The 24,049-nt window shown below is 46.6% G+C and overlaps 2 protein-coding genes across 3 annotated transcripts in view; both read left to right on the top strand.

Moving 5' to 3' along the window:
* The first annotated feature begins 2,836 nt into the window (after positions 1-2,836).
* On the top strand, positions 2,837-5,674 carry SMKR1 (small lysine rich protein 1). The gene is made up of 3 exons (XM_065626710.1): positions 2,837-2,921; positions 3,322-3,421; positions 5,333-5,674. Exons 2-3 carry the CDS (start codon positions 3,419-3,421, stop codon positions 5,534-5,536), a joined length of 207 nt encoding a protein of 68 aa, XP_065482782.1. The 5' UTR covers positions 2,837-2,921; positions 3,322-3,418; the 3' UTR covers positions 5,537-5,674.
* A 13,986-nt stretch (positions 5,675-19,660) lies between these two features.
* NRF1 (nuclear respiratory factor 1) overlaps positions 19,661-24,049 on the top strand; it is a 73,619-nt gene continuing 69,230 nt past the window's right edge. For both annotated transcript variants that reach the window (XM_065633028.1, XM_065633009.1), the window contains exon 1: positions 19,661-19,804. The gene's annotated coding sequence lies outside the window, so the exon portion shown is untranslated. The remainder of the gene's footprint in view (positions 19,805-24,049) is intronic.

A 24,049-nucleotide genomic window follows, 5' to 3' on the forward strand; every position in this document is an offset into this window, starting at 1 on the left:
TAAAAGGAGATCATGAGTGTCATTATGATTATTTCTTCTATGCTGCGTGGTTTGTTAATAAAAATCAGACAAAATAATTTTCCCCTAAACACAGTAAAAATCAAATGTTATTTTCTTCATTATTTCTTTCATTATCCATCCCGAGACTCATTAAAAAGACTTTTACTTAGAAAAATCTGCAGATCTTCTTTCTGAGCTACACTACCAAGCCTTTCCCTGGTCCATCTTGGTCTTTTGCTTCTTTTACTGTCCCTTTTGGCTCTTTCTGACCACGTTTATTAGCCTCACAATTTCTAATTTTAAAAAGCACTTTTGGGAACAGGAATTACCTTTACTTTTTAATTTTCCTACTGGACATAACAGCTGTTCAGCCTTTGTTTTCTCCCCTGGTATGAAATGTGTACATATTATAGTCTGCTCTGTACAGACGTTTAAATATAATAAGTCAGGTAGAGGATTGTAAATCTGATTCACAAAAATATCCGACCACCTTTCTGGCTCCTCCTGGCGGTGACAGCGATTTTTGGGCTTATTACAAACACAAATTTCCATCTCACGTAATTATAATGATTAAGAAGCATTTGGCTGTTGCTTTGGACGCTGTGATGTGGTTGTTAGAAGGTATGTGGACTGGGTAAAGGAGCTTTATTAATACCGATAAAAGAGTGAACATATTTGGCTATGAATGTACAAGTAGTGAAGGGGGACAGAGCAATTCGGTAGGGGTGGAAATGTTTGCAGGGACATCATTTCAGCATGAAAATAGAAATGGATATAGAGAATGAGCCAGATTGGTGAGCAGAGTAAAATGTGGTTTAGTGAAGACCGATCAGAAGAACTCCCAGAAATGAGAACAAAACAAAAGCCCGATTAAACATGAAGAGAAATAAAGGCATCAATGAAAGAACGGACGAAGGTGGTCAGGAGGAGATGTTTGAAGGAAAATAATTAAGGAAAGAAGGCTAAATGACAGGAATGAGTGCAACAGCAAAATGTACCAGGTTATGACTGGAGGAGGAGCTCCGGAATCGGGAATGCGAAAAGCAAAGGCACTTTTTGGCAAAACACAGGTCTGATGATCATCTCTTTTATCAAGGGGGAAAGTTGAGCCAGGAGCGCAGGTTGGATGGAGAAATTAAGAAGAAAACTTCAGAAATAACATCAGCTGGGTCATCACCCACCATCGTGGCCATGCGTGGGTGTCAGCGGAGAGCGAGAAGCTGCTGGGGAAGGTGTTTTGAAAAGCAATTTTGAAAGTGGAAACCATTAGACTTATTTGCCTTGAGCAGAGTGGGATTGAGCTAATGGAAACCAACATTTTATCTTTCCAAGGTAATGTGTTTGAGTGCCGGACCAGCTGAGTGCCGTCACCGTGAATACGATGCAGACCTCTTTCTCAACCCAGTGAAAAAACTTCTCTGCTGTAATCTGGAAATGTGACATGTTTTCAAGAACAAGCTGTAAGACAGCATAGAAAACATAAGTCTCAGAATGTTTTCCTTATCACGGATATTTTTCTCCAGAAAATGCTCTAATTTTTGCTCTCATGACTGTTCTCTGTTGCCATGAGTGGGATCCAGGAGAATGTGCAATTCAGAGGAATTGCTTTGTGATCAGTGAGGAATATTGAACTTCGTCGAGGCTAATGAGCTTTAAAATACGGTGAAGTGCATCCTGTGGGCAGATGAAACAAAGAAATAAACTTAATAGCAGAGTCAATTATGCCATTATGCGACATTCATTATTTTATCAGCACTGGGGAACTGGGATCACCCTCCATAAGGGCTCCAAAGGCTGGATGTTCTTGCATTGCTTATACTCACACAATTATTACATATGCATTACAATTTTTGAAAAATTTGACAAAGATCTATACTAAGAAATAATTGATGATGTTAGTTATAATTGTTTAGTTTCTCAATTACAATACTACTATTAATAGTTAGTTGAATATAAACTAATCACTCTGCTTCTAAATAAGGTATCGCTTAATCTTCTGTCTCCCTCTTGCCATGCAGAAGGATCTAAAACTTGAAAAATACCCCCTCGTTCTGCAGGTGGTCAGAAAGCGTTTCTCTCGTGTCAATCAGTTAATGATGGGTACATCTTTTATAGCTTAATCACAGTATACATTAATTTGGCAGCTTCTCTTCACCGAGACCGGATTTTGAGAGGTTAATGTTTGAGATAAAAATAAGCCCATGATCTAGGCAGGCTCCTGGGCGTGTGGGGGTTTGGCAATAGCGTAATTATGAGCTATTCTTTTCTACGAGGCGATTCGGCTCCAGCTGACAATTTACACTTCTGCTTTTTGATTTTAGCACTTCGCAAGTGAGACCCTGGTGCTGAGGGATGCAGAGGAGACACCCCTCTCCCATCCTTTCCCTTTTTTCCCCCACAAATAACAGGAATATTCATGTAACAGCCCACCGAACGCCAGTCTGTCCCATAACCTTTGAAAAGCACCGCTGGCTTCCCTCCTCCTCTCCGCCCTGTGTCGTTGTGGCACTTTTTACTTCCTTCCCTCTGACTTTTCGCTTTAGTGCTTTTGGCAGTGGGTGGTGCAGGCCCTTTTGTGCCTTTTTTGTGTTTTTTGGAGGGCGGGACGGCGGCGACAAAAACTCCCCTCAGCTCCGGAAAACCTTTTCCCGCCCTTTTCCTGAGGCGGCAGTTGCGACCGCAACGGGCGGCGCGCGCCACCCCGCCCCCCCGCCCTTCGGCAGCTGATTGGGCGAGGGGCGGTGCGTCAGTGCGTGTCCCCGCCCCTTTCGGCCTCGCTGCCTCCCACTGCGCATGCGTGCGGCGGGTTGCCGTGGCAACGCGACGCGGGAAGTAACCAGGGAGGCCGCTCCCGGCGGCGGCCGTGAGAGGAGTTTGCAACCGGGCACCGGTCACCGGCCCCAGACCCGGCCCTGCCGCAGGTAGAGCGGTGTTTTTTGAGGTGGGGAGTGTGGGGAAAGCTCTGCACAGCTTCGTTTCTTCAGCTGTGGAGACAGGTCAGGTCCTGCCTGCGCTACGCGGGGTGGGGTGGGGGGCTGAGGTGGGTCTGGAGCAGCCGGGTGAGCTCAGGTGCCTTTTGCAGGTCGCTGACACCGAGTTGAGCTTCAGGTTTTCCTTTTGCCCCCTGTCTAGTGTTGTGTTGTTAGAGAAAATCTCAAGGGCTTCGCTGAAAAGCTCAAGAGTCCTGGAATCTCGGCAGTTAGTGGGTGACTTCACAGGTGGTTGTCTGCAAAGAAACGCTTTTAGGGGTGACACACCTCGACGTGTTTGTGCACGGGACTAACTTTACCTAATTTTGTTCTTTTCCCCCTTTAACTCTAGGGGGGATGATGCTGATACGTTGCACAGTATGTAACCCACTGCATGATTGTGTGTAAATCCACACAGCACTAGCCAGTCTCCCACTCAGTAACAGGACATGGTAAGACAGATTTTATTCTTTTGAAGTGTATTGATACTTATTTTTAAGAAAATGGAGTTAATATCCAAAAGGTTCCTTCCCAAGGCTGCAGGACATAAACTGACCTGCCGGAATTCACATTGTGTGCAAGCGTGCACCTGATTCTGATTTTTAGCTTTTCTTGCTGCTCTTGGCTACAGGCTGTAAAATTTTTGCACATATCTCATAAAGCCTCAAATCTTATTGCTTGTGGGTGAATGGAAATACTGCACAAACATGGATTTCCCGATACTTTTGAAGAGTGTTCAGATGTCACACTGGATTGTACTTTAAAAACTCAAAAGAGTTTTGCGCTTTTTTGCACTTTTTTTGCACTTTTTAAATTCAAAAGAGTTTTGTGCTCACAATATCAGCCAGAGACCCTGCTGGGAGTGTGTAGAGGGTGTGATTCAGGTGACTGGCTGAAAAATCTGACATAAGCATCTGCTAATCTGTGAAGTGTGCACATTCCAGCACATGACGTATTCAATGAATTCTGTCCAGTTAAGGTCTGCAGAAAAGGCTTGTCACCTTCTCTAGTACATGTCTGAATTTATGTAGTTTGCAGTCTGCATGACTGAAGGTTTAGGAAACAATCTGCCCTCTGCTGCTGCTTGCACTTTCTGCCTGTCTTTTTTTTTCTTGTGTGGATAGTGATTCTGTGTGTTTTCTATAGAAATCTTGACTTTTTTTCTGTACATATTCCTTCACGTTGTGTTCCTGGCTGATTATGAAGATTGTACCCCTGACTGTTCTCACACCTCAGAGCACAGATGTTTGTCTCTGTCACGCTTAACAGTACAGAGCTGTAAAGAGACTCCTTAGAATTGATACCACAAAAAGTATTCTACGTATACTGCCTCCCCTTAGTTTATGCCCAGCTGACAGCAACATGTGGGCTTTCTGGCTGTATTTGTGCTAATTCTTTCCAACGAGTTGCTAGGATCTGTTTAATTGCAGCGTGCAAAGCCAGGCAAGTAACAGAAATAGATGGGCAGGATGGGCAAAGAAACAATCCAGGGAGTGAATGGGACTCTGGCAAATCCCTCTCTGAAGCAAGAGGGTGTTCAGGCACCAGCCCTAATCAGCTGGAGTTCACAGGAGTATTTTTTTGGCAACACCCCCTTCCTACATACAGAATGGTAGAGCTGCTGTTTAGATTTGTGTTACTGCTAATGGCAGAAGAACAACTATTTCACAGGGCCTTGAAAAGGCCACAGCTGTAGGAAGGAGACCTGCTTTTCTGGCTTATGATCCACTCGCAGGTCATGAACACACAACACAGGCTTAATTTACTTCAGGATTGTATCAGTGCATTAATTAAAAAATCAATTGAAAAGAATACATGATTTCCATTTTGCACAGAGAGGAGCACAGGGGAACACTAACGAGCCATGTCTGATGACTTTAAAGATTCTTATAGCCTATAGAGCAAATATGGATTTGGTGAAAGTTTTAATGCTTGTGAGTCATATATAAAATGACCACAAAGTACAGGAGTCTGTGGTGCGAGGGGCTCTGAACTAAGCCTGCAAGCCAGGACTAAGATGCAGTGGAACAGCTGTTCTGGGATATCTTAAGATATATAAGACAATAAACGTGTCGGATGAGAGGAAATGGCCTCAAGATGCGCCAGGGGAAGGTTCAGGTTGGATATTAGGAAAGATTTCTTTATGGCAGGGGTTGTAAAGCACTGGAACAAGCTGCCCAGGACAGTGGTGGAGTCACCATCCCTGGAGGGGTTGAACAGAAATATAGATGATGATCTTAGGGACACAGTTTAGCAGCAGATTCAGGTTATGGTTTGACTTGATGATCTTAAGGCTCTCTTCCTCCCAAAGTGATTCTATAATTCTATGACTGAGCATTTTTGTGGTCATTTTCTCTCTGCAGGCAGGTAAAAGTAGCAAACCCAAGCGTGGCAGAGGCAGAAGGTCCAAAAAGAAAGGACAGAAGGGGACGAAGGGAGCGGATATCTTCAGCCCGGCTGCCATGCTCAACGCCCACTACGTCTGCCACAATGCGCCCGCCTTCCTGGAGCTCCGCGGCTTTCCCTGGCCTGGCTCCACCAAAAAGAAAGGGAAGAAAAGAAAGTAACTGGGTGGCTGGAAAGCAAAGGACTCGGTGAAAACCAAGCTCCCAAGTGAAGAAGTGAAGAAGAGACTCTTTTGCAAGTTAGACTTATACTGACCACTCCGCTGGTTAGCTCGAATGTTTTACCGTAATCACCGTTGTGTCCGTACAAAGACGCTCGTATTATAGCTCAAGCACGGGGTGACAAATGGTGACACTGTGCCATTGTAATTTCAGCTGTGGCCCTTCGCCCTCCAGTTGTGTGTGGAATAAAGCGTCACCCCTCAGCAGTCGGAAGGGTTTGTGGTGAGGTTTGCTTTACCCACTGTCATTCTTTTACGGGTGGGACGTGCTCCCCAATAGCACTGCTGGACCCCCAGCTGCTTTAAACTCGAGCTCAGAAAGTGGATACCATGGTAAGATTGACAGTGTTAAGTATGATTTCTGTAACATCAGTTTATCTGTGTGGCAATCACCCAGCGCTCCCTCCCTGGGTCAACAGAGCCACGCGATGCCATCTAAAGGAAATGGTTACGTTTGGGCAGATACGCAGAACTTGAAGCTCCAGCGCATTAGCACCAGCTCTCTTTTGGCTGTAGTGAAAATCTGGAGCTCTGGTTTAGATGTTGTTAGAGTTGGAGGTGATGATGAACCCCCGCCCCCAGGTCTCCTGTTAGAAGTCATCAGTCTTAGTTCAAACATCCTGGCTAAAGACCACAAGCTTTGTGTTACCGTTCGGAGTTATTTTTCTCCGTTTCCTCCATGTTTTTAATGCAGCCCTTGGTAAACCTTACTGCAGGGTTTCAGTACTTGAAAGGAGCTTATAAAATGGGGACAGACTTTTTAGAAGGCCGTGTTATGGCAGGACAAGGAGTGATGGTTTTAGACTAGAAGAGGGGAGATTCAGGCTGGACACGAGGAAGGAATTTTTTACAGTGAGGGTGGTGAGAGCCTGGCCCAGGTTGGCCAGAGAGGTGGTGGCTGAACCATCCCTGGAGACATCCCAGGCCAGGCTGGACGGGGCTCTGAGCAACCTGAGCCGGTGCAGATGTCCCTGCCCATGGCAGGGGGGGCACTGGGGGACCTGGGAAGGGCCCTTCAACCCAAACTGTTCTATGATTCTATGAAATTATGAAGCAACATGTCAAGTGAAGCTGTACATCTCTCCCAGATTCTTGTACTGACTAAAAGGATGTGGTGGAGTGACTGGGAGGGGTGAGGATGTGTCCTGAACTGATGCAGGCTGTGGACAGATGGGAAGGCATACAAGAAGGCTGGGATTTTGGAGAAAGAATTGGGAATAGAGACTCAGCAAGGGGCCAGAGCTCCTTTAAGGGGAGATATCCCAGTTCTCCGGGATACCCAAGGGACTGTGAGCACACGAGACAGCTCTCACCAAGCGGCACTGTGGCGCACGGGAAATATCACATCACAATTTCAGTTGCTTTCTCAGAGCCAAAACATCTGTGGCGCTGATCAAGGCCCTTTCTGATCGACTGAACTGCAGGAGGAGGTGCAGAATCTTCCTGACTTCCAGGCAACTTTATGTTATGGATAACAGGACAATTATAATGCGATCGACCCAAACCAGTAAAGGCCTGTACGGCCTTGTGCTGTTTCTCCGGCTTAAAATGTTCCCTTTATCAGGAGTTCTTGACCAGGTCAAATTATAGTTTTGTGGCATTGCTTGTAGGCCAGCTACTGTCATTATGGAGGCTACTGCACTGCACCGAGTTTGTTTCATCTCCATGTTAAGAAAATCAAGGTGGGTAATCCTGTTTCCTTGCTAATTAGTCTGTAGTTGGCATGCTCTGCTGAATCAGATGTGGTTTGCAGTACCAGTTTGTTCTACGTTGAGCATCGACGTGTCTTCCTCAGCATTTCCTCATGTTCTTGCTTCCCCATCACCCACCAGGAAGTTTCTGGTCACCGCACATACTTGCAAATATTTCCTCCAAGTATCGGCATTCTAAAGCAGGAGATTTCTTGTGACCTCTGTATTTAGCATCGCGAGCTAAACATTCAAAAAAATAAATTTAAAAAAAAAATCACTTTTATATGATATATTTGCTACAGAGAGCTTTAAGAGGTTGATATTTCCAAGCACGGAGGTAGGATCTGCTTAAAATCACGAGGTCGCCCCACACCGTCACTGTCGGTTTGGGTCCCAGGGTCAGTTTGCAGGAGGAGTTCCAGTCCCATCTCCTGCCAAGACGAAGAACCGCGTTGAACAGCAGTTGCACGGAGGAGCAGGTGTTTGGGGAAGCAACTTCCTTCTGGGCAATTTGTTCTCCAGCGCCACGTTGCAGCGGTTTCCGTCGAAGCAGCTGTTATCTGATCCCACGGTTACATGTAAGCAAACCCATTTTTACATCGGTGACAGACCGGAGCTACAACGATTTCCAGACCCCAGAGTTTTAGTATGCGAAAGTTGCTGGAACAAATAGTGAAATATCACGATGTGTTCTCTCTTTAAAACAAAAAAAATCTGATTTCTGCCTGGTGCAATTGAGCGCACCAGATGGTGAGCAGTGAAGTGCAAAGGACAAAGACTCTGCTTTCTAGTGCATCCGAAAAGTTGCCATTCATTTCTTTGACAACAGATGAGAAAACCCATCCAACCATCCCAAAGTGAAAAATGAAACACTTTTTTTTACCCCCCTTTTTCTCTTTTTCCTCTCTCGTGCCTTGATCTATCCCAATTTTGCATGTAATTCAGGCTCCCTGGTGGTTAATAAAGACCAACAGATGTCTCTGAAGAAGAGTTTGGGTTTCAAATGGTTCAATTCTCTATTTAACGTGTCATTTCATTGCCACAGCTGTGCTGCTCACTTCTGAGGGACGGTCTTTGGCTCGAGTGGACGTGACTTTACAGGGAGTCCCCTCTCCCGCGGGGTGACATTTGCAGATATTTCGGTTTTAGCACAACCTACAAAAGTCCAATTCTGTGACAGGCTTTTCTGCCTGCTGGGGTGCAGAACTTGTAAGCTGAGTTTATGATGAATAAAGCCCGTTCTGCTCAAATCCATAAAGAATCTTTTGAGGGGAAACCACAAGCTAGAGAAGCCCTTTGCTTTACGGGCACAGCGCAAAGGGACTTGGAGGTGTTATGTGCATCATCTCTTGCAGGGAGTTTAATTTTTCTAGTACTTGGAGTTATATTTTTGTAGTATTTGGGCTCCCTTTGGTTTCTTTATTCCTGAGCAGTCGTGCCGAGCGCGCTGCTTTGGGGACACGAGTTCACGTGTCCTGTAGGGACTCGTACACCAAGGTCCTGCTGCTAAAAATACGCTGGATGTCGATATGCATGGTGGTGGGTGGGGAGGGGAGAGTCACAGGACTGTGATGTGGTGGCTATATCTATATATATAAAGTTTAAAAAAAGGTATTATTCACCACATTTGGTATTAGAATATTTCAAGCTGTATATCAACAGCTTCCCCTCTTTACTCTTTCCTTCGGTCAGCATTTCTGTATTGCCTGGTATCTCTTATTTTTACACTAGAAAAAGCGCCGTGGATCTTTAGGATATGCAAGGCTTGTATCTTTATGTCTCATTTCTCATTTTAGGAAATGCCCTGGCTGTTATTTCCCGACTTCGGAGGTGATATCTGAGGACTCTTGCTTATAGATGGTGTCTCCATAACAAAGAGGTTACTATGGTAAATTTTTAAAGAAAAACTTTCACCCGAAAGGTATATTAGAAGTTGGCACTAAGTAGCGTCAGGAGAAGTAAATAAAATACAGTTTTCAGTAGGTTTACTCCTGTTAACTAATTTTTCAGTATCTTGGTTCCCCACTGCCCTTTCAGATGTCCTCCAGGAAAAAGAAAGTCCAATTTTACTGTCTTTTTTTAGAAGCCTCTCTTTCAAGCATTATGTTTATTAAAAAAAAGAAAAGCACAAGTCATTTTCCCCCCTCTCTTTTCCTAGTAATAGTACAAAAGACCAGAAGGAACAAAAGACTCGAACTTCCAGAAACGTTGCTCTCTGAGACGTGCCGTCTGGGCACCGCAACACCTGCAAGTATCGAGGTTTCCCATTTCAGATGCTGGGATGGTTTTGTTACATCCTAGTGCGTTATTCACAATATAATTATCCAGTTGCTGGTAGTTTTCTAAAGATATTCAGTGAGTTTGGGAGTCCGGCTTCTGGCAGATGCTTTTGACGATCCTCTTAGAAGAAGCTTCTAGTGCCTTCCCACCCCAACAACCTTGGGTTACTCCTAAAAGAATCCTGGGGAGAAAAATACCTTTTTCCTTTAATTTTCTTGGTTAGGCTGCACATAATTTTGTTAAAAGTAAGAAATATTCTTTTAAAATGAAATAGAGTCCTTTAAGGATGCAGTGTTCCTTCTAGGTTATTGCTATATGACTTCAGGAGAAACAGCCAAAGGGATTTTTTAAATCTACTGTTAAGGTCTGATATATCTACGACTAAGCTGAAGTAAATTGAGTGTGAAATCTTTTTTATGCAAAAGATTGGCTTAGTGTCAGCATTTCTCCCGGTTGTCTTCTAGCTGTAATTGGCACTAAAAGAGAGAAATGTTTAAGAAAAATGAGGAAAATATTTAACGCAACACATGGTTATAATGGCTTCCTTGGAATGGCCATTATTATATGTCATGAAGGGAACAGTTTGCTTGAACCAAATGCTTTAAAAGTTCACCTGCAGTTACTGCTGAATGTTAGAATATTTTGAATATTGAAATTGGAAGCGATAGGCCAAGTGCTCCTACAATCTAAACAACCCCAAACAAACCTTTTTAATGTTAGCAGGTAGACTGGAGTACAGGGATTCTGTGACAAAAGCAAGAACAACGCTGTCTAGCGCAAGTTGAAAATCAGATTTACCTTCACAAAATCTTTTTTTCTCTCTCAGGGCAACTCAAGTAGGTCGTACATCTCTTGAGGGTGACTTTTCCACATCACTTAACAGGAGGTGTCTTTTGTGAAGTTCAGAAGATAACCGCGGCAATGAGTTCTCCCTGAATACTGACATGTGAAATCAGAAGCGATGAGGTTTGAATTCCAGTTGTGTTGGTTAAATAGTTATTTACAATAATTATTGCAGAGGGGTTTTTCTTGAGTTTTCTCTGTGGTGATATGGTCAATGCACCTAAAAGAGACTTTGAACATGGGTCATCTCACCTTGCTTTGCACGTCTCAGCCGGATCTTGTCACGCTGGGATCTCCTTGCAGATAAAAAGGAGATGGGAAATGGGCACGTGAGGCACGACCGCTGCTGGACCCCAAAGTCTGATGTTTGTCACACTTATGGCAAACCACTCATTCCTTAAAGTATTTCATTCCTGGGAAAATTAATTTATTATCTATGACTTTTTTGACCTCTCTTGGTCTGAAAAAAATGTTTGTGGAATAAATCTGCCCCCAATTCCTCATCGGGTGGACGTACTGCCATGGTACATGGTGGAGCACTTTGCATGTTGAATACACGGTTACAACTACTTGGATTGCTCGTTGCATAGCAGGAATTAACTGGCTCCCTTCTCGTTTACAGAAAATGTTGTCTGTGATATCTTCGGTGGGTTTCTTTTTTACAGCAGTTCAAAATGTCATGCAGGTTGAAACTGCAATATGATGGAGACAATTTCTGTTCCGTGTCATCTGCTTTTGGTGATTCTGGGAGCTTCCCATCCTTGATTTAATGCATCCTTCACTAGCGATTGTTGTGGAGGAGCAAGTGGGAATGCTCTGCATGTATAAGATTTTTTTCCATCAGAGAAGAGGAGGGGCCTGTTGAGAATATCTATTTCACGTCTGTAGAGTTTGATTGGGTTGTAAACAGATTTTATCAAGGCCCAAAGACAGAAGTGAGGGCTGGATGATGAGCGATGTGGATGAATGATGTCATGTTCCTAGTTTTCTTAAATTGACCTTTCTATGGAAAACCATTTATTAATATCTTGCAACATCAGCTGCTTCAGAAGACAGCTTCCTAAGGAGAAGTCATGGTTGGTGTTGGTGTAAAGCTTCTGACATGACTTGTAATTGGTTTATTGGCACAATGCTTGAAGAAATGAAGGGAAGAAAAGGCCAAACCTTAAGAAATCACTGCTTTTTCTAATACCATTGATAGCATTGCCTCCTCTAGCGATCTTGATTTTGTAATCTCACCTTGTGCTTCAGCTCTTCAAGGCAGGCAAAGCTTTATTGAAATGTAAAGCTGAAGCTCCCAGACCAAGTGAAAAAGGCATTTTCTGCTGGGGTGTATGGGAGTTTTCCACGCATGAGGCTCTTCGTCTCATTCCAGTAATAACCGTGAGCTCGCCGTGGTGTCCAACTCCTCTCAAATGATAGGGCCTGAAATGGTGTCCTTGAAAGCAAGAGTCCTTCTTCTGTCACCTGTTGCTTTGGCTCCTGAGATACTTTATCCAGGAAGCCCAGCACCTTCTGAAAATAGATATAGTATTTTGGGAGTATCTGATAATTATAGCTTGCCCTTTGGGAACTGCCCAAGCAGTAGCTCTGTTTTCTTAGAAATTACATGCTTTTATTGATTCTTCATCCTTTCCCATTGCCTTATGCTTGCACCATTTCTGTTGCCATCACCAGAAAGCAGATAGTTGAGTAGGAAGCATTTCAAGCTCTTACACTGGTAGTTGATACTTGGCTTTTCTTGCCTCGACCCACAGTCAGGGTCTGTCACGATGCTTTCACAGGTCTTAAAAGTTCTTCACCCCCTGGCATTGCAAACTTACTTGGAAGAGGAGATCAAAGTAGTCTTAAAAGTTAGTGAGTTTTCAGACTGGTGACCTCCAGGGCTGTTCTGCCTACACATGCCAGAGCTGTGCTAGTCCTGAGCTTAGCAGTAGCCATAATCCACAGCTCCTGACCATCTTTACAACGATCTCTCACAAAGTGAGGGTTGTTCTGTCTCCTTTTTCTTAAAATTCCTTGCTTTCAGCTCTTTAGGGTAAGAAAGTGCACTACTTTCAGCCTTTCATTCCTATGTTGCATTTTTAAAACCTGTTATACTTGTTGCTTTCCTCTGTGCTTCACAATCCTCCTGCTTCATCAGCACAAGGTGACAACACCTCCGACGTGCAGATTTTCTTCTCACGTGTTGCTACATGAGAGTCATAAAACTGAGACTCATGGGATTAATTTTCCCCTAAATCTAAATGTCTGCATCAATGCCTGGACTAGTCGTCTTGATTCTCACAGTAAGAGCAGGATGTGATTCCTCTGATTAAATGTATGCAGAGGCTTAAAGCAGCCCTGAGTGTCTTGTTTAAGGACAGGAACTTCTGGTGAGATCTGTCCCACGTTTAGACAAGGTTCTTAGGGACGTGGGTTAGTGCTAGAGTTAGGTTATGGTTGGACTCGATGATCCTGAGGGTCTCTTCCAACCGAAATTATGATTCTATGATTCTATACCCACCGTGATATATAAGATTTTACTGAAAAAGCAAATTCAAATTTAGTGTGGATACAGAAATGTTCGATCCTCCCAAAGTGAGGAGTCCACGGAAACCAATACAGCCGTGGTTTGTGGGTTCTAGAATCACAGAATCAGAGAATAGTTTGGGTTGGAAGGGACCTTTAAAGGTCATCTAGTCCAGCCGCCCTGCAATGAGCAGGAACATCTTCAACTCCCTCGGGTGTTTTCATTTTTTCCCTAAGCAAAACATAAGTCAGCCAGCTCGAGCCTGTTCACAATGCTGGGTGTTGAAAGTCACATGGAGAACAGAAATTGCTATTGAATCTCTTGCTGTGCTGCAGCAGCGATATCCCCAATGCTTTTCCCATCCCTTAATCTTGATGTTTAGTATCTTATGGGAAATAAGAGTTGTCAAAAGACTGGGATTTGAACCTGAAGACCATTCATCTGGAAACGTGGATCGCCCTTTTGTGAACAGCAGTTCCTAAAGAATTCGGGGTAAAGGCCATAAAAAGGAGTATTGGAAAACTTGAAAACTCCCATGACTCTGGTGTCTTGAACGATGGGGGTAAAACCGCGTGAGATATTCTCTCTGTCTAATCTTCCGTTCAAAGGAAACCACCCCACCTACGCCTTTTGGGCATCCCTCTTCAGAGAGCAAAAATACCTCCCGAGTTCAGCGGGGCGGTATCTCCGACGCGGAGGAGTGGAGCACAGCGAGACGGCTCCTTGGCGAGGAAGCGCAGTTGTCTTGAGCTTATCGCTCCCGCACAGTTGTAAACTCAGCCCCGCTCGTTCCCACTAATAATAGCCGAGTGGGACTGTGTTCAGACGGCTAGCCCAGCCAGGGGAAAACTGCCTTGCAGTTTAGGCGAAACTGCCTTGAGAAACGAAGAAAAGCGCATCATAAATATCCAGCTCGGTGTAATCACTCTTCAGTGGCTCCTGGGGGAATTTATTTCCTTAAGAAAAGCAGACTGGACCTGAAGAAATATCTTGCAATGAGCGGATTCGCAGCCCTGTACAAAAGGTGTTGCAGCAGCACATTATTTGGAAGGACTGTATGCTACAGTCTGTGCTACGAAAGCGGCAGCTGGTTTAAGGAGGTGTCACCCCAGCTCGCTGGAGCAGCGCTGGCCCAGTCCCACAATTTAGAACTGGGCTTATCAAGTGCTCCAGCGGCAGCGCAGAGCTGGTACGGGCCAAGCCTCAGTACAGAAAGGGCTGTTGGGCATTGGAACAGGCTGCCCAGGGCAGTGGTGGAGTCACCGTCCCTGGAGGGGTTTAAAAGGCGTTTAGACGAGGTTCCCAGGGACATGGGCTAGTGCCAGAGTTACGTTATGGTTGGACTCGATGATCCTGAGAGTCTCTTCCAACCGAAATGATTCTATGAGTCTATATTATCTTCAGCCTCTTCGCTCTGTCCCACGTTGCACTGTAACCCTGAACAACTTTAGGTGCTTGTCGTACCCTGTGCAGAAAAACAGAAAGATCAGTGTATGCAGAACTTAAACTACATTTGAGCTGAAAACATCTGAGGAGTGTCTTTATATAGAGGAGCACAAAGTTGAAGAACTAGGTGGAAGGATCTAAATTGAAGAGACGGAATATTCAGATGAAAGACCAGAAATCTGTATTTGCAGGGCCCTGACAGGCTCTGGGAGATGCTGCAGGAATCCACTATCCTACCAGGAGCAGCTCTACAGAGTGGTTGCACCTGCATAGATTTTGGTGATTACACAAACTATAACAGCGCTTTTAATCACAAGAATCCACCCGAAACTCAGACTCAGCTTTGGGCTAATCTGGCTCCAGAAAAGCTGTGGCAGCCAGAGCCCAATCAAGGCTACTTAAAACAAACCCATTGCATTATCAACATTCTCCCCAGAGTAATGAAAACCAGCCTGCCTCTTTATAAGCCGTGCAAATCTGCTTTATTGCACATTATTGAACAATCAGTGTTGCAAAGACTCATATTAAAGGAAAGAAATGGATGCAATCTTTTAAATCTGAAAAAGAGGGAGAGAAGGAAACAGCTGAGCAGCTGCGTCTGTAGCCTTCGCCCCTTCAGTCTGCACTGCAAATGTTTAAAAACTGTTCAGTCAGTTCAGCTAAATCATCAGGGTGTTTCATTTACAGCATAGTGGGTGAATCACTTACTTTTCTCTGGGATAAAGATGAATAAAAGCTCCATATGAAAGAAAAAAGACCCAGCCACTTTTTGTCCCCTGATGATACAAGATGCCAAGCGGCTGGGATTCCACCTCTTCCGTCGCTCACAAGCACAGGCAGCCAAGAAGTCCCAACGGGCAGCAGATGTTTTAAGTCGGAGGCAGCTCGGACGTTTCATGGCAAGCAGACCCTGCAGAGAATTGCTGCCAGGAACGTGTCTTCTGCTGCACGACCACGTGCAGCTCCTTCATCTCCAGCACGCCAGGGATCATCTAAGCCCAGGAAGGTAAGAGATTCTTGTTTGTTTTGTTGTCTGCTGCCATAAGATAAGCAAGAGCTGGTGTGTTTAGGAAGTCTTAAAGCTACACAGAAACACTTTTTGGAGAAACGTCCTTTCTCCCCACATTGGCTTAGCTGACCCAAGCAATGTGTTGGACTGACCTGGTCTACGAGATATGCTAAATGCGCTACCAAGGGCACGTGTCTCTTCCCCTTATGAAAATGTAATTTCTGCTTGTGGTCCTTAAAGGTCAATAGTACTTTTTCACACTGGCACGCCTGGTTGTAACATGGCCACCCTCCCACAGAAGAAAAGTCTTCACTGGAGTTAAGGCTCTTGTGCACAGACCTGACCGTGGCACCTGAAAACACACAAACCCTGTGACCCAAGGTTGGTGGCACTTTCTGGCCGAAGCCCAAAAGCCACTTAAAACTTTTGGTAATAACCCATCCATGTTACAAAGCAGCATCAGCTAATGGACCCAGGCACCCCCGTTCCCCTCGTGCTTTCCTGTGCATCTTTTCCTAAGTGATCCTTCCTTGTTACTCATCTGTTTTATGCTCTGTCCCAGAAGTCACCAATCAAAGCCAAAGTGACCTGCCAAAACACCCTGTCCAGTGTTCTGACCTCTCTCCCACCGCCTCAGGGCACCTGAGCCGACACATCCAGCTGATAACTTATCACATTGTCCTCACGTTATCCCTTCCACACTTTCTCTTCCCAGACCCGGGATGTGGACAGGTAAACCCTTCTGGGCCTGCCCTGTCACCAGAGCTCCCTTTCCGCACCGTGCACCGCTGTTCCTTCCCCAAACGCTGGATATACGTCCTGACCAGCCCATGACACTCCCATGGGTGCACGGGCCAGGCTCCCTACCCTTCTGCTGGCCAAATGGACATTTGTAGGTGCAGACAGTCTTTTCCCAACCCTTTTCATATAGGATTATGCCTCTGTGACACAGCACAGCCTGTATCTCCATGAGAACCTGGGGAGATGTGCTGATGCTCATTTCAAAGAGAAAGAGTTAGTTTGTTCATTCTGGGAGATGTTGCCTCTCTGGAGGACCTTTCTGGTACTTCCCAAATGAACGTCCATGCTGTTCCCTGTTGAGAGGCTTTGGTCCAGTGTGCACTCTTTCTCTTCCTCTCCTCTTCCTCTCCTCTTCCTCTCCTCTTCCTCTCCTCTTCCTCTCCTCTTCCTCTCCTCTTCCTCTCCTCTCCCTTCCTCTCCTCCCTAAAAGCACTTTGAGAGGGGTGGAAAGAAAAATAAGCATGTGCACCAGCCACAGTCCCAGCACACTGAACAGCCACTGACTCATAAACGTGCACTTCCACAAGCCCCCAGGTTGCTCTGCCCATTCCAAACCGATTAGCAACACGTGGCTTGAAAATATGCACCTGGATGGGACCCTGAGACATCATCCCTCTCCCTGAGGCGGGAGCAACTCTACCTACAGCATTCCTGAGCGGTATTTTGTCTGACTTGTTCCTAAAACCTCCAATGGGAGAGACTCCAGAGTGTCCCACAGCTCTTCCAGTATTATCACATCCTACCATTATGAAATTTTCTTGGTGGGTCACCAAAATTGACCTTCCCGTGATGTACCAGGGAGTGATCTTCCTCCTGTGGAGATTCTGTGTCACCGTGGGTGACACCAGGCCTGTCGGGTGGCACGGTCCCAGGTCTCGGTGCTTGCGGCACTGCTCCAAAACTGCCGATTAGCACGAGGGAATTCCGCCGCTGCTCCAGTCCGCACCAGCTGCCTCCTTGGCAAGGCACCCGGAGCAGCGAGCCCCGGCCAAAACACCTTCACAGCTCTGCAGCAAAAGTCACAATCAGCAACTGGCATAAGTCATTGTTTGGCTTTGGTCCTTGTTTTGTACCTATGCAAGGCCAATGACAGAAATCCAAAGCATCCAAAACTCAGAGTGATTAAGGCTAAGGCAACATGAGAAAAGCAGGGGCGTTGTTTTCCCCACAACGGGCTTTGAGAGCACGCACATGGCAGCAAAGGTCCCAAAAAACCGCAGAAGCACCATGGAAGCGACTCTGCAGAGCAGGTGGTCAGTCCCAAGCTGACCTGATGCTGGTATCAGTCACCTCGGATGGCTCTGCAGACCAGGGACACCAGTTCGCGTTTGTTTTCCACGCCGTGCTTTCCATATTCTTGCATCTTCAGATGGGTATGGTACAGTCACCGTGTCCTGCCCTAAGAAGTCATCTTCTTGTAAAGAGAAAAAAATCGGTGGCCGTGTTTCATGGCACCTATCAGATGAAGTTATTTCTATATTTTCTGTACTTGCCAATCGGTAAACTTGCAGATTGCAGTGAGCTGGCGCACACAACCCCTTTTACAGGGGCTTGTACCTCATCCTTTGAGGGAACTTGTAAAATCCCAGTAGCGGATATTAGTATAATGACAAAAAAATTATAATTTTTAGTACAATGACATACCCTTGGAAGAGGTTTCTACTAGGAGCAGAGGGTAGGCTGATGTCCTGAAGTAAAACAAATTACATGCATTCTATGCCAACAAAAATAAAATTATGATTGCCCTAATATAAAAGCCTACTCAATTTTTGACCCACCAGATCTCTAGCACAGAGTGCACAATAAACACGTCAGATCCTTAATGAGGGAATATTACTGAAAATATTTTGTTTTCCAGCCTGCTCTTAACGAGCTTCTGTTAACTCTTCTCCTAGCTGTATTTCCCATGTTGTTCTTTAGGTGTGGAGAAAACATCTTAAACTTGACAGTTTTGGTTCACCAGACTTCACGTCCCATCTTAAGCCTCCCTCTTACAAAGCACAGATTTATACCCGTTTCTGTTTCCCCCATCTCATTTTCCTGCTGTGTTTTAAATCCTTTTCCTTCGTATTTCAGGTTCCTACTGAAACCACAGGCTGCCTGGGGACAGGGGCAGCCGTCGAACGCGAAAACCTTCTTCCATGATCCTAATAGACATCTCGGAGCCCTAATACGGTAATAAAAGAAATTATTAGCTTCCATATACCACAAAGGGTAATTAGTGGGGCTAAAGCCGAATTCATTTTATCAGTACGCACCGAGCGGTGCCGGAAACGAGAGGCATTGTGGCCTGTGTTTGTGTTCAGGGTACAAAGCGGGTAGTCGAGCTGCCAAGGGTCTTTTCGCCGTTTTCTTTCCACGTGGAAGGGAACCAAGACGCATTTTGGAGCAGCCCCAGCGCAGGAGCCGCAGCTGCTTCGAGCCGGTGGCGGGTGAAAATTTACAGCTACAAACAGATGGCCCCGCACACACCCCGCCAGCCTCCCGACATGTTGTTTCGATCTTTTTTATTTTTTTTTTTTTTTTTATTTTTTTTTAAACCCAGATTAGCCCAGCAACGTGGTTTCTCCCACCCCGAAACCACCAGGGCGGTATGTGGCACTGAACTGAAACGGAGAAATAAACTTAACAGCAGAGTCCATGATACTGTTAAGCGACAATTCTTTATTTTATCAGCGCTGGGGAACGGGGATCACCCTCTGTAGGTGCTCCAAGGACTGGATGCTCTTGCGTTGCTTATATTCACATAATTATTACATACGCACTACAATTTTTGAAAATTTTGACATACATCTATACTAAAAAACAATTCATTATGTTAGTTATAATTGTTTACTTACTTACATCTATCAATTATTAGTTAAACTAATCACTCTGCTTCTAAACAATGTATCACTCAATCTTCTGTCTCCCTGTCGTCATGCAGAAGGATCTAAAACTTGGAAAATATCCCCTCGTTTTGCAGGTGCCCAGAAAGCGTTTATCACGTCAAGGGGTTAACGACGCGTACGCCTTTTATAACTTAATCACAGCGCACACTAATTTGGCAGCTTCTCTTCAGTACAGGCAGGAAATCCACTGACAAGCAGCGGGCTGGGACGATTTTAAACACTTTTTCCACAGAAAAGCGCGATCGGGACCGCGGCCCAGCCCCGGCCCCTCGGCGGCTCCCCGCTCAGGGGGACAAGGGCCGCGACCTGCCCAAGATGGCGCCGACGACGCGGCCGCCCGCCGGCCCCTCCGCGCGCCCGCTCCCTGCCGGGCACACGCGCCGCGACCTCCCCAACATGGCGCCGCCGGCCGCCCGCTCCCCGCCGCCGCCGCCTCCCTCGCCCCTCCGCCGCGCCGACCTCCCGCACATGGCGCCGCCGCCGTCCCGCCGCGGCCCTCGCCCTCCTCATCATGGCGGCGGCGCCGGGCTATGACGCCATACGTCCTCCTCCCCCCCTCTCTCCTCTCTCCCCCGGCCTCCTCCCGCCGCCGCCGCCGCCGCCGGTCCCCGCCTCTCCCGCTCGCCATTGCGGCGGCTCAGGGCGAGCCGCGCCGCGTCCCCGCTCGGCTCCCTCCCCGGCCGCCGCCCGGCAGAGGCTCCACGGCGCAGGCCCGCCGCAGCGCAGCCGCTCTGAGGTGAGTGTCCTACCGCGCAATCTCCCAGCTCCTCCAGCCCCGGCGCAGCCGCAGCAACGCGGGGGCCCCCGCCGGCCGCTCAGGCACCCCCGGCTCCGGCTCCCGCGCCTCCCCTCAGCGCCGCCGCGGGGCCGCCTAGGCCGCGCTAGGCCCCGCCGAGGCTTGGGGAGCGCGGCCCCGCGGCGGGCCGCTCCCGCCCGGCCATGGAGGAGGGGGGGGCTGGCGGCGGGGCGGCGGCCGCGGGGCCTGCGGGGCGGCGGGGGCCTCTCCCGGCCGCGGCTGAGGGAGCCCGGGGGGACCGAGCGCCCCCCGCCGGGGGGGGCGGCGGGGCCGGGGAGGGAGGGGAAGGGGGAAGCGGAGGGCGGGTGCGGGCCCGGGCCGGGCCCACGCGTCTGGCCGGGGCGGGCGGAGGCGGCGGCGGGAGCGGGGGCAGGGGCAGGTTCCTCCGGCCCGCGCCGGGGAGGGAACTTGGGTCGCGGCCGCAGCCATTTGCGGGGCTTCTTCCTTTTCCCTTTCATTCCCCCCCCGCCTTTTTTTTAATTATCTTTTTTGTTGTTGTTTAATTTATTTTCCTGACTGCAAATGGATGCCTTGTGTCAGCACCGCTGCCCTTTTGTATACGACTTGGGGAGCAGGGCAGCGACTTTAAACGCTGTTAATCACTCAAACAGATTCCCCCCCCCCCCCCATCGAATATCCCCAAAAGGGGAAATAAGTCCTGTCTCTTTGTTCTTGGGTTATACAACATCTGGCTCGGGAGAGACCTGGTTCATGGCTGAGGTGCTCAGGACCTCGTTGGTGTAAATAATAATTACAGGGCAGAAGTATTTGGCTCAAAAGCATTTATACGTCTGATGTTACTGAGTCGTAGGTTTTTTGCAGCTACAGATATTTTTCATAGCGTGGGGAGATGTTTTCTGTGCATGTCTTCAAGATTTGGATCTCTGCTCGATTATTTCCCCCCCGCCCTCCACTGGAACCATCTTCCAATTTCCAGAATTCTGGATTTTTATCTTAGGAAGGGCATTGCTGTCCTGTTTTTTGGCTCCAATGCGTTACCCTTGCTGCTGTCCAAATGCAGTTTTAGACCCTCTTCGTGTGTCCTGGACACTCTGAGGGTATTTTCAGTGTTGTGGTGGCTCTGTGCAGTCATTTTTACAGACTTTCGTTGCTGACATCATGGCAACTTGTGTCCATCCGTTAGCAGCAGCGTTACCGTGTCTTCTGGTTCATCTGCATCACAGCTGCTCATTTTTAAAACCTCTAGTATTGAACTTTTAATGCCCTAATGCTGGGGAAATAGACGAGGGAGAAGTTGTTTATCTTTTTAAGTTAGATTTTTGTGTCTATGGTAAAAGTGGGAGCGACAGTTTTTGTTGTTGAAGGAGAAAGAGGAAATGTATGACAGTGATGGTAACTTGGGAAAGGTCAGGGTGACACTGGGTTTCTTTAGAGTTTTGTCCATCTTGGATAAGTATTTAGTGTTTAATTAAATAATCTCATCTGCTCATGTAATTTTCTGCACATCTCTACTCTTTTATAGAGTATCGCAGTTGGTTTTTGTTGTATTTTATTGTATCGCAGTTGTTTTGCAGAAACCACGTGTCATTTATGTGCAGGCTTTAGCATGAGAGATGTGGACTCTTACCATAAATACAGCGAGCTGGGGAACCCTCTGTCTCCTCCCGTGTGTGCTTTGTGCGGTTCTTACAGTTTCATATACTGCACTGGCATCTGCGTTTGACAAAGTGTGTGGCCTGACGTACGTTCACGTTCCGTAGGTGGGATGAAGCGCGGGTCTCGTAAAGCGTCACTCGTTGGCAGCCGGTGTTTGCAATGTGATTTTTGGCGCGGAGCAGCGAAAGCGCCGCCTTTCTGGTTAATGGAAATTTTTCCGTGGACCCCATTAACTCGCGGCGTTTCGCACCTTCTGTGCCGCAGGGATGCTCCTTTGGAGGTAACTTGGCTTATCTGCTCCGTGGAACGTGCGTGTAATTTATCCTGACACACGTTTATGCTGTGGATGTGGATTGTGCCATCCCAGCTGTGCTGCTCAGTGTGCTAGAAGAAGAAATACCCTGAGCCTAAAAATAAAGAAGCCATCCTGGCAAAAAACAGCTGTAGCATCGAGAGCCCTTTCTCTATAGCTCCATCGCAAAAACATGTGGCATAAACTTGCTCATAGAGGATTAAAATACGGTGAGCGAAGACCACTTTGCTTCTGAGTAAGGTTGGCCACGCGGGGTTTTACGTGATGTCATAATTGGGCTTCAGTTAATTGTCTCAACTTTCCTGGACAAAAGCCCCGTGACTGATGGGCTGCACAGGTGGCAACTTTCAGACCGCAGGTATTTTGGCGTGAGGACTATAGTGAGTGTTGGAATTTCGTAAGTTCTCTGTCGCTCAGGAGCCTGAATCATCTTTTCTTAGACTTAAACCAGCCAGTTTCACTTCTGGCAAGCTCAAGCCTGGAAGGTTTCAGCCTCGTAAGTGAAAATAAAGAAGCACAAATGGCTGTGGGAGCCCAGGATGGGAGCACTGGGGCTGCCTTTAGTGTAAATTTTGCTTCTAGGCTACATCATATCCAACTTGTGTTGCCGTGTGCGTGCACATGCGCTGGGGATATTTCCATTTACTGCTTCCACCTGCTCTTCATTGACTAACTGAGGGAGATTTCCAGCCAGTTTCTCAGTCTCTTGAAGGCTTTGGGAATTATTATTTTTTTGCCTTACCCTCCTACGATCTGGAAAAGTATCCTCTAGGAAGGAAGCAGAGTCTAGTGTCTCTGCTGTGCTCCCGTGTCCCTTTTACCAAGCAAATTTTAATTCAGACTTTTATAGGTGAGAACGCTCCATGCTGTCAGTGGGAATTGGTTTGTGTCCATGATATTCAGTGCAAGGAATACTGTAAAATTTAGCCTTGAACTTTATCTTGCGCTGCTTCTGAAGTAGATCCATAGGAAAAAAAAAATAGAATTAAGATATTTTTGTATTACTGATTACCCGCTACTTGAGTTATTTAATAAAATAATTTAGAAATACACCCCTTGGTCTTTTTAAATAACTTACGCTGCATGGTGGGGATGAATCTTTTCTGATGTAGTAGTTCCAGTAGTAGAAATACGGAAAATGGTGCTGAGGTGGCACTTGAAGCTGATCCTTGTTGTGACTCATGCCGCGCTCCTCTGATGAACTTCATTAGCTCTTTGATACGCAGCCATTTGTTAAGCATGCTGGTCTAAAATCCGGACCGGCTCCAGCCAATTGGAAATCAAAATTAAGAATGAAAGGTTGCACTTATTCCAGTTTAGTTTTCACACTCGTCATGCTGAAAGTCTCCCAAACTACTGAAGATGCTCCGTGGGAAGGAGTCAAGTGACAGGTTGCACGATCTCTGGGACTGTGGTTTTTTTGTGGTGAAAGGTAATTTATGGTTTTAACTGCAGTTGTTTGTGAGAGGATCAGTTTACCAGTTTCTCACATTCCCACTGTTGAATGCAGATACTTCCCCCTGCCCCGATGCATTTGTCACTTGCGTTAGTGAGTGACCCTGCGTCAGCTGTTGTGAATCTCTTCATCGGCTCGTTTTGCGTGTGAAGTCCAAACCAGGTGAATATATCCCAGCAACCTCCTTGTTTTTCAAGTAATGCGAACCATAAAATGTTGAGCATTATGAGCATCTTTTTTTGTTTGTTTGTTTGTTTTTTGTTTTTTCCACCTGCAACTTAAACTTCCACTGGAACCTGTCGGCCACTTTCCAACCTAAGGGCTGTAGCGTTAGCACTGGAGTGAGGGGAAAGGTTTGAAGGTCCAGAGTCACGCAGGAACCTCTCACCTGTCCAGCCTAAACCTGGACCATCCAGGAACCGTCCTGCGTTGGGGAAAATTCAGCTGTATTGTGGATCCACTGCAGCAATTGCAACGAGGTTCAATAGTTGGGGTGTTTGGGTGATTCCAGCCCTGTTGCTTTTGATTTATCCCAAAAAATTGGCGATGAACCAGTTGCCCATCAGACGTTGGGAAGTTTGGCTGGAGTTGTTTGTCCCCGTGCAATGGCTCAACTCATTAGGAAACATCAGAGCCTGTTATCCTTTGGGAATAGTGGAGTTTATGTTAATAACTAGGAGCAGACCTTGTGTTCTCAGTGGGGTGTTAGTTAGGGGGGAGCTAGGGGACAGGACCAAGTCCCACGTTGTTTTGGAGGTCGCCCGATGCCTTCAGCTTTATGGCCAGGACCTGCGTGTGA

The sequence above is a fragment of the Caloenas nicobarica genome, chromosome 1 (assembly GCF_036013445.1).
Source record: "Caloenas nicobarica isolate bCalNic1 chromosome 1, bCalNic1.hap1, whole genome shotgun sequence".
Taxonomy (NCBI): domain Eukaryota; kingdom Metazoa; phylum Chordata; class Aves; order Columbiformes; family Columbidae; genus Caloenas; species Caloenas nicobarica.